This window comes from Aedes aegypti, chromosome 1 (genome assembly GCF_002204515.2).
Source record: "Aedes aegypti strain LVP_AGWG chromosome 1, AaegL5.0 Primary Assembly, whole genome shotgun sequence".
In the NCBI taxonomy this organism is placed as follows: Eukaryota; Metazoa; Arthropoda; class Insecta; order Diptera; family Culicidae; genus Aedes; species Aedes aegypti.
Genome location: NC_035107.1, coordinates 45,798,523 through 45,810,620, shown reverse-complemented (window position 1 = coordinate 45,810,620; position 12,098 = coordinate 45,798,523). Strand labels below are relative to the sequence as shown.

Genomic DNA, 12,098 nt, shown 5'->3' with positions numbered 1-12,098 from the left:
CAACCCCGGTGTTAAAAAGTTGAACCCCTGTGGTATTTTTGTCGACTAAGCGAACGTCAAACATGATCTCAAGTGTCAAGGTTCATTTATGGATCCAATTTTTAAATTAAAGTTTTAATATGATATATTCGTTTTTTGAGCGGGAAAAAATGCTAAAGTAGTTGCAGTAACATGCTTTTTCGTGTAATTAAATAAAAACAAGATTTCATTAAACATTTTAGGACCCTATTCCAGCAGTGAATGTCAACTCCATATAAAAAAATCTAAACAATTCCAGCAGTGAGCGCCAAAGACCAGGACAGTCAATAGTTCACTTCAAGGCGAAATTCTTTCTCTTTCAACAAAACCTGAAAACAATGGTGCCAGTACCTGTTAACTTTGACAGATACCGGCACCGTTGCTTTCAGATTTCTCAAAGGGGAGAAAAAGAACGATTTTTTATGACGTCACCGTGCTATGGACCATTGAGCGTGATGAAAGAGGGAAATAGAAGAAGAATTTTTCGTGACGTCACCATGCACTCTTCTTTGGGAGGCAAAGGCTGACATCTGAAATATGCATGCTTACTTTGATCGACAGTGACTACGCAATAGAAAAACATTAAACTCTATTGGTTTGTACGAAAAATTCCATAGCCGAGTGGTTAGTGTTCGCGGCTACAAAGCAAATCCATGCTGAAGTTGTCTGGGTTCTATTCCCAGTCGGTCCAGGATCTTTTCGTCATTGAAATTTTCTTGACTTCTCTGGGTATAAAGTATAATTGTACTTGCCACACGATATACGAATGCGAAAATAGCAACTTTGGCAAAGAAAGCTCTCAGTTAATAATTGTAGAAGTGTCATAAGAACACTAAGCTGAGAAGCAGGCTATATCTCTGTGAGGACATTGATACTAAGAGGAAGAAGATATCACACAAATGAAAAAAAAAAAACAAACAATAAAACAGAAGGTAAGTGAATCGTAAATATCACATCTAGTTTGATGTTATACTTGTCAGGTGAAATTGTATTGGACGAACACGATTTGAGAGAAATGCTTAGCGATCGACTGAGCCACACCATTTTCCAACACAAGTTCCTTCCCGCCCCCGTGGGTGACTTACTTCGCCGGGCACTTATTTTCACTATGGAAAACCTTCGTACTTCTTCACCGAAGGATTTCATCCCAATCACACGCCGTAAAACTCAAATATATCACCAAATTTTACGAAATTTCCTCAACCGCCGCGTATAATTGAGAATGTAAACAAAGTTCAATCCGTCGTACTTAGAAAAACAGGGTGGCCACCAAATTTCCATTTTGAAATTCCCGCTTTTTTCCCGGTTTTCCCGGTACAGTCGCTAGAATTTTCCCGGTTTTTTGTTTAGCTAATTGAAGATATTTCAACTCAATTTCTAATCTTTTGATTTTTTCTTCGTGAAAATAAATAGTTCTCCAAAGCAAACAACACACATAGAATGAAACAAAAATTTGTGAAATATGATTCAACAGATTTTTCTGTAGAACAACAGTGATTTCAACATAACTGTCAAAAATTCACTAAAAATTCGGTAAAAGCTAATATTTTACAAAAGTATGTGAAAATTTAACATGAAGCTCGGTGAAAATCAAACTTTTTGAAAATCTGTGAAATCATTAGGCTTGGCCGGCGTTTTTATAATTGCGCATTTCGCAAAAGTTTATATATTAGTATATTTATATAAATATACTGGATTTCAAAAACAAGATGAAACGCTAGGTATTTTTGTAATTATAAATGATTTATGGAATTCCGTTAAATAAACGATCAGTGTCAAAAAAAGTTATAATACCAAATAGCTTCTGTTGTTGAGTACTTTCATTTCAATCATCACATGTCTAATTTTGTTCTCGCAATTCAGAAAATGAAATCCCAAGAAATTCATAAAATATCACCGAACTATTCAATACTTCTGACAGCTGAACTTTTTCCAGCTTCACAGATCGATTGATGTAATAAAACATCAACATATTTATTAAATTATTCGACGATTTTTTGAAGAATGAAATATTAGATACTTTTAAAAATAATTGATTGTGAGAAAAAAAATTTTATTGAACCTTGATTCAAAACATCGAATCAAAAAAGTTAGAGAAAAGGCTAAAAAAATATAATTCTTGAGTCAAGGACCTTGACAGTAGTGAAAAGATTTAAAAAATATTTCGAAACATGGTTTGCAATGTTATGATAAAAGTGGAACATTTTTAAGAAGGAATTTCAGCATTCCAATGTGTTATTCAAACAAAACAATTTTCGACAACTTCTGGTTTGTAGATTTATAGCTCCAAAATGTTCGTTCAACACGATTTTCCCGGTAGTCATCTCAAATTCCCGTCTTTTCCCCGCTTTTCCCGTTTTTCCCGGTTCAGTGGCCACCCTGGAAAAAAAAAGCTTGTGCGCATCAATGTGTGCGCGACGCTCGACTTGAAAATACGGTTCCTTTGATTGTGTTGTTTTCACTGTACTGTGAGCAAATCTGGACAAACATTTCAAAAGGGCACATCGACATTGGTAAACATTAGCTTTGCAAGACGCTGTTGAGCCCAATTCAACTCGATCACGCTCACCAATACCACTATCAGGAAGAGCTAACACCAATCTTTCTGATAGTGGTGTTAGTTTGCGTGGGCGGGCTAAGAAGGGCTCAACAGCAACGTTCCTAAAAAAAGGCTCAAGACCTCTTGGGCCCTTTTCAAATGTTTGTCCAGAAATGCCATAATTGTACGATGTGTTCTTATGTTTGGGCTGAATTTTGACGACGAACAATTAATTTTAAAGGAAATTAGTATATTCCATCATGCTGAAGGAATGGAGGGAGATGTCCGTAGATCTATATATTCTAGTAAAACATTTTATTATAGCGTGTTTTAACCACTCAATACATCACAGTGAGCTGTAAGCTGTGAGACGAATCTGGAAACTGATTGCGACGGAGTTGAAAACGATACGACGGATTGAGAATACGGTAAGATGCATTTTATTTGCATTATTTCCAAAAAGAGATCAAGATTTATCAAAATATTATTGTACAATGCTAAAGCCGTTTTGAGAAAGAATTGTTTGGCATCGGTTTGTATCAGCATCATTCACTGCAATACTGAGAAAATTGCAGTTCTCACTGATCAATGCTTAATACGATGGATACTAGCACATCACCCTACCAAATTGAGGACAAAACAAAAGATGAGTTGTCTTATGGATCGAAACACAATCTTTCACCGATTTTTAGACGTAACCACGTGATCAAACGGGGTTAGTCAAAAGACCATGATAAACCACTTACAGAGAGGGGGCAGGCCTTCATCTAACCAAAACAGGACCACGTGGTTTAGGGACGACCCCCTTAATAGTTGACATTGTTAATCACGACAGATGCGAAAAGGGCCGGTAAACAGATAACGGCCTTCGACGGCACCGCTCACGGAATGGGCACTCATTTAAGCCGACGACCCTTCCGAAACGATCGTTATTCCTGGCGCTAGTTTCGGTGTGATCACAACGACGACGAAGACGTCGACAAGTCTGTAGAAAGTCGGAGACAATTATTGTAATATCGGTGGTTCGATCAGCAGTTGTGATAGGAGTGATAATAAACTAGTTAATCGATATAGTGATCAATACACGGTCAGTTGCAGAAACAGGCACGATACGGTGCGAGTAGAAGAATCATACGTCGTAAACTTGTAAAGGTAATTATCTCAATAGTTTTGGCTGGGTCAGGCAGTTATCAAAAATGGTACTACGAGAGAAGACGTTGGAATAAAAATAGTAAACAATTCGAAAACGGTTATGAAATAAACTATTAGAGGAAAATTTTCGTTGGTCAAGTGATTTTATGCTAGTACTGAGATTAGAGATGGAATAGTGCAACTGGAACATTGATGGAACCCGAAACCATCTAGTATTAGGTCGTATGAATAAACTGAGCAAAAGCTTTTACTTTACTCAGATCCACCTGTCAGATCATTTTCTTGAGCATTTACTCAAGTTGGTATGATAAAACTAAGAACTTGAGCATTTACTTTTCGAACATTGAGATTCGTATGAATAAAGCGGTAAAATCTGAGTAAATGCTCAAAAAAATGTGAGTCACCTACTGACCATGCTCAGCTGACATAAGCAGGCGCCAAAAGTAGCAGATTCGTGTGTTGAAATTTTAATGTAAAAAAACAATGTATTCTGGTGATTTTATTAATTTACCTTTCCCGATTGTAGCGGACATAGATGGAAATTATATAAATCGCTCAGTAAAAATGTATAAGCCTAGGCGAGAAGGCGATGATAATAATTTCAAAGATCTCTATCGATTTACTCGTGAAAATGTTGATCATGTAACACAAGCATTTCTGGGAGATAGTTTTGAAAATCGAGGTGGTGCGTTATCGAATGTTCAAAGGATGAAATGCTTTTTAAGATATGTCGGTGATCCAGGATTCCAGGTAATGAATAAGTATTTCAGTGATTTTTCCAATTGATATGAATTTTTCATTGTATGTTACAGGTAGGTGTAGGAGAGGACTTGGGTATCCACCAAACAACAGTGTGCAAAACGATTTGGTCTGTGTGCAAAGAAATAGTTGAGAAAGCTGACGAGTGGATACATTTTCCAAACACACCGGACGAATTTGAACAGGAAAAGAAAATGTGGCAAACTAAATACAAATTTCCAAGTGCCATTGGTGCAATAGATTGCACTCACATTCTGATCAATAAACCAGGCAACTACAAGGATGAGTTTGTAAATAGGAAAGGGCTGAATTCCTTCAATGTACAAGCAACCTGTAATGCCAAAGAGCAGTTTACAAGCATGGATTGTGAATGGGCTGGATCAGTACATGACGCACGAATATGGAAAAACTCAAATGTCTTCAATTTGATTCAGGAAAATCAGGCAGGTGCGATTCTTTTGGCTGATGAAGCATACCCTCTTACCCCTTGGGTAATGACGCCATACCGAGATCCTGTGACATCCTTACAAAAAGTGTTCAATGTGATTCACAAGCGAGAAAGAGTCGTCATAGAGCGCGTTTTTGGACAAGTGAAACAAAGATTTCCATTACTGCAGTCAAAAGTAAGGGTAAAAACCGAAAAAAATCCTCGTTTCATCGCTGCATGCTTTGTTCTGCACAACGTGGCGAAACATCTTAAAGATGAAGACTTTGAACCAGCGGAAACAACCACCTATGATATAGAAGTACCCAGACCAACCGTGACTGATGCTACAGTATTGCAGAGAGGCCAACGACGTCGCGATTGTATTGCGTCATATTTGCGAGGTGGAAGTAATCGTTGAAAAAGAAATAAATATATGTATAAGTGATTTTTATAATCTAGAATAAAAACATATTAAGCGTTGGACAATAAATATAATGTGTACAGAAATTCAAATGACGCTTCGTCGATAGTTTTATTTAAAAAAAATCAAATTGAATATTAAATTTTGTATTTTATTAGTGATTTGTCTCTATTATTGCTGAAGAATATCGCATCCAATATATTTGATAGTAAAGCCTGGAAAAAAATTATCAATCCTCGTTTTCAAGCTGCTGTATTTTCAATAAAGTCAACTTGCGTTTCAGCATCAGCAACTCCATTTCCTTCTCGTGACGCTCATCTTGTTGCGCCTGAAGCTGTGCCGTATACGCTTGTTGAGCCTTAATCAGGTTCAGCTGCTCTTCCAGGATCGTTTTTTGATTGACAGTTTGTCTAACATCGCTTTGTCTGTTGAGCTGAAAACATTTCATATTCAATTAGTAATTATTAGTATTGGTTATTTATGGTAAAATGTGGTGAGAGCCAGAGACCAAACTACTTTAGTTGGCAGTTGGAACAAGAATGAAAAAAACATATTTCTACTTTCTATATACAGTTTATCATAGCCTACTATCATGTCGCAGTATTTCCGACAGTTATTAGTGTAGTGTTGAATACTGGACTTCTTCATAAGCGTTCAAGATTTTTTTCAAGTACTCCGTTTAAAATAACTAAATAAAGTATAATGTAAGTAAATTACTTTCATAACTGCATATATGTCACATTCGACATTTTTGACGATTTCGAGCTAATACTGTGGAACTTCATCAAATCATACCTATATACATTCAACCAACTTGTTCTAAAAAATTCGAAAAAATACCAAGTTGTTTTGTCACATTGCCGCATAACAGTCACATCGAGATTATACATGGGCCTTTATAATATAGTAGTAATAAAATTTATAGGGGCCCAGATAGCCGTAGCGGTAAACGCGCAGCTATTCAGCTTGACCAAGCTGAGGGTCGTGGGTTCGAATCCCACCGGTCGAGGATCTTTTCGGGTTGGAAATTTTCTCGACTTCCCAGGGCATAGAGTATCTTCGTATCTGCCACACGATATACACATGCAAAAATGGTCATTGGCATAGTAAGCTCTCAGTTAATAACTGTGGAAGTGCTCATTAGAACACTAAGCTGAGAAGCAGGCTTTGTCCCAGTTGGGACGTAACGCTAGAAAGAAGAAGAAGAAAATTTATATCACATTTATTTTCTGTTTGTTCATTCAATATGCGATATGAGCTGTACGAAATTTCAGCTTATAATAAGTGTTGTTGAGCTTCTACTATTTTTTATAAATTTTAGTTTCTTTCCATACTGGCAAGAAATGCATACTTGGTACTCTATTACTCAATGCCTACTTTTGTTAAATGGACAGTTTAGAAGCTATACCAAAAAGTTTCGCACAAATTTCTTGGGCAAAAAACCCTGGTATGGAAATGAGTCGATATATGAAGGGACCATCGACTCATGGAAAAAATCAGTAATGGAATGCTTTAAAAAATGTTCGAGATGGCTGCCATAGTAACCATAAAATTTCGTTTCTAATATGGTTGAACGAGTCGACATCAAGAAATGGAACATCGATTCATAGATTTTCACTGTACCAGGATTTTTTGTCCAAGAATTTTAGTATTATATTTTTAGTCAAATCATTACTGGAATTTATAATAGAGGTAAATCATGAATTCTTCATGAATAGTATTTTTATTTAAATTTTGACTATTGCTGAAGGAATTGCTTAATCTGCAATACAAATATGATAATTTCTTGTAGGTGTTGAAGATGAAATTATTAGAGGAGTATTTGTAAAATTTTCTGAATCAGATTCTGATTAATTTATTAGCGATGAAACACAAATTATGTCACGCTAAGTTTTGACTTGTACTAAAATTTTATTTTGAAATAGATCATTGAACCGACTTATGTAAGATTGATTGTACATTGGTATTCGTAGCAATTTGCTTGTAGATCTTTATGTTTTCAAAAATTCGAGTAAAAATCTTCGATCAAGCATTTCATCAAGAAATTTGCCACCGAAAATTGTTAAAAAAAAAAACAATTATTCTGAATTCAATTTGAATTGATGTTAGAATTTTTTAGAGGTTTTGTTTGCTTGGGCAATCAGAAGCATGACAAATGTTTTCAAAATGTTTATGGCGTCCCTGTCGTATCATAATTCCTGTGGAAATCCCTAAAGGAATTATTTAAAAAATCTAGGTAGTTTTCTCACAACTTTTCTAAAGGAATATTTTTTGGATAAAATTTCTGAATTCTGAAATTTTCGAAGAAAACTTTTCTAGCGTATTTTTTGGAAAAAAAAATCTGAAAAAAATAAACGGTGAATTTATGACAGTATCCCTGAAATGCTTATCGTAAAAATAGATGAATTGGGTAACAAATAGCTAAGGATTTCCAGATTAAACTTTTGGAGATTTTTTTGAATACGTTGCATTAAATATGAATTTGCTATGAATTTCTACGAAAATTTTGGGAAAACTAGCTAGTTCTTGTATATTTATTTTACGCGATTTCACGAATAAAATACATCTAAAAGAAAAGAAATCCTGGCAAATTATTTGAAGTTTCTAATTAAAAAATCTTTTTATGGAGTAATTAAAAATCAGGAGTATCCTTAGTAGGAAATTTAATACAATCCCTTGAGGAAAAGCTTAAGTTATCTGTGAAGACATTGCGAAAAATGATGGCTTTCTAGATTTTTTAAGATTTTGGAAAAATCTACAGAGACTTGACAATTATGCAGGAGTCCCAAATATAATCCTGAAAATCATTGATAAAACTTTTAGAATTGCTGTGCTATACTATGAAATAATCATTGAGGGAATTATTATGAGAATCCCAGATTTAAAAAAAAATCTGAAGGATTGAAGAATTATTCTCACCTAGAAGGTTGGGAATAATTCAAAACAGCTGTAGACTAAAACACTTCAAAACAACAAACTAATATAAAAATCAAACAAAATAACTGAAAGGCGACAAATTTATTGTTAGATCAAAAGAATAGGACAAGAAACGGTCAAGGAATGATTCCGCTATCGAAATTACTTGAGCTGTACGCTGCTGAGAAGTAGAGCTGATTTCATAACGTCGGTATAAAAAGTGTTTTTGTGTAGAGAGCTTAAACAAACGCTGTTGTAAATGGGCTAAATTTTTTGAAGTAATTTAATAAAATTTGGATTGGTTTTCAATAGCTAATTGATTACTTACTTTTGAAACAAATTGTTAACTCTATCGAATAAGCATGGAATCATATTCTAGTAACTACTGCATAGTATTCATCTTATTGGGTTTGTTTTCAGTTTGTCGAAAACCAATGGAACTCTGGAGCTATCATGGAAAAGCGAGGGTTCATCATAACCAAGGTTGTAGGATTACTTTGTAATTTAATTCACATGTTTCCAAAATCTAACGGACACTGTACCAAAAATCCAGTTGAACATGTATAGGGAAAAGCATATAATTCAAATTGAGGTTGAAGACTATATGCATTAATAATAATTTTTAATTATTGATTATTAATCTAATTGGCCTAGGATGTACGTGGTATGTTTACGTACATATTAACATTTTTAAATATAAACGTAATTAGAAATGTGACCGATCTGAGGAACGGTTCAAGATTGCCTAACCGGCTGAGTATCAATTATCGTCGACGCCGTCGGGATTTTCTGAAATCTCCTCCGACTGGGAAGTACGATTTTGGTCCCGGTTCATATGATGATGGGTTCGATAAATATTGTAAAACATGTGAATTTTTTTCTGAGCGTCTGGTGTTTAGGTTTAGTCTCAGAAATAAGCGGACGTAAAACTACAATTCTGGACAAACATTGACATAGGTAAACAATGGCTTTTCAAGACGCTGTTGTACCCCATTTAACTCGATCACGTTTATCAATAACACTATTGGGAAGAGCTAATATTGATCTTTCTGATAGTGGAGTTAGTTTGCGTGGGCGGGTGAAAAAAGGCTCAACAGCAACGTTTATGAAAAAAGGCTCAAGACCTCTTGGGCTCTTTTCTAATGTTTGTCGAGAACTGATGCCGAGAACTGACGCCCTATAGAGTGTCAGTATGTTATAAAAAAGGAAGAAGAAAAACGATCTTACCTGATCCACAGAAATGTTTGCAGTTTCATTGTTGGCTTCCTCGTTAACCGCACTTTGTCCTTCGTCCTCTTCAAGAGCCGTATCTTGCTGCCTACCAGATGATCCAACAGCGACACCATCTACAAATTATTAAAAAAACGAATAAAGTGAACTATACCGTAAGCTTAATACTTGTAGGGGATGGTGTACAAATTACGTCATGCACTAAGGGAAGTAAGTCTTGGTGGAAACTAAAGAGAACTTATAAAAAAATCGAAACAAATGGATGGAAGAAGTGGTGGCAAATAGCGTGACAAATATAGATTATCTTTCTTTTTTGACGTAACGTCCCAACTTAGGCAGAGCCGGTTTTTCATTGTACACTCAGAAACACGAATAGTCACAGAATTACTAAATTCTAGTAATTTATGACTATTTTGCATCTGCCTCTCTTTCGTTCTGCAGGGAAATTTATTCATATTTGTCAATTCACCTGGGTTGAAGCATCGATAGGCAACCCAGGCGAAATGACATTTAGTGTAGAAATTCTCAGCAGAATAAAAGAGAGGCAGATAGAAAATAGTCATTAATGCATAAACTTTAGTAATTCTGTGACTATTTTTATTTCTGAGTGTAGTTATGAACACCTCCACAGTCGGAGATCCTTCAAATATTACGTAACGCTACAGGGGGAAGGGAGGTGCATATTCTAGTGTTACGAGCAATACAAAAAAATAATTTTTCCATACAAAGGTTGTTACGTGGGGGAGGGAGGTGGTCTGAAATTGGTAATTTGAGCGTTACGTTATATTTAAATGCGTCCTTATTAACTTAAAGCCATTTTTGCCAATTGCAATAGTGGCAACTGACAAGCGCGAAGCTACTCTCCGCCCTGGGAAGTCGAGCAAATCTCAAATCCCTAGACCGGTGAGATTCAATCACGCAGCTGAAGGTCGTTTATTGTATAGCTGCGCGTTTACCGCTACGGCTATTTGAAAATCACCACAAGAATATTAAATCTAACCGATTGGTAGGGAATTTAAGTATAAGGACAGCGTGCCTTAGGATACAAATACGTTACTCTACGCTTTTGCTAGAACATGACCTGTCTCTTAAAATCTCTTTACATAAAACAATACTTACAGGGACGCTTGCTCACGCTCGGATTGTCAACACCTCCCATCAGATCGAAAAACTTTCTTTCAGGCCCATTTAAATTGATTTTCCGATTGCCGGTTTGCTTCCGGTCAGTTTTTGCCTTGATCCTTGCTTTTAGGTTGTTGATCTTTTTCATGACCTGCTTCGGCGTCATATCTATGCCATGTTGTATAAGCAGTTGTATACACATGTCCTTAGCAGCATTTTTCTTCTTTTCCTTTATAGGTGGTGCTTGTGATTTCTCAAGCAGCACTTTTCCGTGGATGATCATTATCTCAATGAACTTAGTATCATCGAGAATCTTTTTTCCTGTTTTCTGCTTCACGCCATCATCCAAGCTTTCGTCTTCATCAGTGCCTAAGATCAAAAATAAAATAAAAAATATTTCATATTCATAATTAACATTTAGCTAATTTGCTTACTTGTTTGCGGATCCAGTAGATATTCTTCATTGGTGAATTCTCCGTCTGACATTTTGCAAATAGGTTGTAACAAACTCTTTTTTTTTAATGAAAAATATATGCAAAAGATAGTTTAAACTCGTACGCGTACGGAAATCAATTTCAAACCGTTGAACTCTCTCATAAAAATGGCACCTTTCAAAAGTAAACAACAATTTTGACAAAGCAAATGCTATGTTCGAAATTCGAACTTACTTTGAGTAAAGTTCAACTTTATTCATACGGTTCTGAGTAAATGCTCAAACCATTTACTTTACTCAAGTCATGTTGAGCACGAGTAAATGCTTGGTTTTATTCATATCACCTATTATCTTGAGATTATGCTTATAGGGTAAAAGCACTATATTTCGACTCATGAAACCAGCAAATGTGATGAAAACTCCAATGAAACCTGCAAAAATGCCATAATCAATATTTAAATTTGACAATTGGATAAAAAAAACATTGTTTGTTCATGTATAGCTGCTTTCAGGTGATATTTCATTATAATTTTTGTATTTTTCGAGATAAATGGCTTTATCTTTTTGTGCTATATTTCGACCCATTGTTTCATTTTTCGACCCATACTTGTGATAATGATTGCAGCAGTATATTCGTTGTATTGTATGAGGAAAACACTAATTTATGGTATTTTTATAAAGTTTGTACTTGTCTCACTAAAGGGAATGGAAATCATTTTTTTTTTTCTGTTTGGGTGCATTGTAATTTTGATAAACGAACATGGGAAGATCAAGACATTTTTAGCCAAGGAGAGCAGACGTGGACACTAACTGATTTTTGTAGCAAACACATAACACCATTTTATTGAGAGCATATATTTCATTTGATTAATGTGTAATTAATAAAAAAAAGATAACAAAAAACTTACTCTTCGGCTAATTAGCACTCGATTTCGTTTGATTCTTAGTCTTTGGCTTGGATTTTTTTAGCTGATTTGGTACATAGTCGTGATGTTGGTTTTGCTGGATCCTCTTTCGATGCCGTATACGTTACGGCTTCCACGTAGTTCCAAAACTGACTTTGAATTCGCTTTCAAATAAA

General features: G+C 35.4%; 3 protein-coding genes across 5 annotated transcripts in view; 2 read left to right on the top strand and 1 right to left on the bottom strand.

The window, feature by feature from the left end:
• Positions 1-3,410: 3,410 nt before the first annotated feature.
• LOC5576277 (4-coumarate--CoA ligase) overlaps positions 3,411-12,098 on the top strand; it is a 34,725-nt gene continuing 26,037 nt past the window's right edge. The window contains exon 1 of the mRNA XM_001662516.2: positions 3,411-3,709. The gene's annotated coding sequence lies outside the window, so the exon portion shown is untranslated. The remainder of the gene's footprint in view (positions 3,710-12,098) is intronic.
• On the top strand, positions 3,890-5,383 carry LOC110676016 (putative nuclease HARBI1). Its single transcript, XM_021842372.1, has 2 exons — positions 3,890-4,459; positions 4,522-5,383. The coding sequence occupies exons 1-2, from the start codon at positions 4,193-4,195 to the stop codon at positions 5,311-5,313; spliced, it is 1,059 nt and encodes a 352-aa protein (XP_021698064.1). The 5' UTR covers positions 3,890-4,192; the 3' UTR covers positions 5,314-5,383.
• LOC110676034 lies at positions 5,443-11,352 on the bottom strand. 3 transcript variants are annotated; one of them, XM_021842480.1, is made up of 3 exons: positions 10,582-11,352; positions 9,460-9,578; positions 5,443-5,749 (listed from the first exon to the last, which is right to left on the bottom strand). In XM_021842480.1, exons 1-3 carry the CDS (start codon positions 10,865-10,867, stop codon positions 5,546-5,548), a joined length of 609 nt encoding a protein of 202 aa, XP_021698172.1. In that variant the 5' UTR covers positions 10,868-11,352; the 3' UTR covers positions 5,443-5,545. The 3 variants fall into 3 exon arrangements, 1 of the variants encoding a protein (XP_021698172.1); XR_002500034.1 differs by lacking the exon at positions 10,582-11,352 and adding an exon at positions 9,656-9,867 and having other exon boundaries at positions 5,446-5,749; XR_002500027.1 differs by lacking the exon at positions 10,582-11,352 and adding an exon at positions 9,649-9,863 and having other exon boundaries at positions 5,446-5,749.

Coding starts and splice junctions, on each gene's coding strand:
- LOC110676034 (XM_021842480.1), bottom strand. CDS start 10,867: ATGATCATCCACGGAAAAGTGCTGCTTGAGAAATCACAAGCACCACCT. Junction 9,579..10,581: donor GAGCGTGAGCAAGCGTCCCT/GTAAGTATTGTT, acceptor AATAATTTGTAG/ATGGTGTCGCTGTTGGATCA. Junction 5,750..9,459: donor CAAACATTTCTGTGGATCAG/GTAAGATCGTTT, acceptor AAATGTTTTCAG/CTCAACAGACAAAGCGATGT.
- LOC110676016 (XM_021842372.1), top strand. CDS start 4,193: ATGTATTCTGGTGATTTTATTAATTTACCTTTCCCGATTGTAGCGGAC. Junction 4,460..4,521: donor TCGGTGATCCAGGATTCCAG/GTAATGAATAAG, acceptor TGTATGTTACAG/GTAGGTGTAGGAGAGGACTT.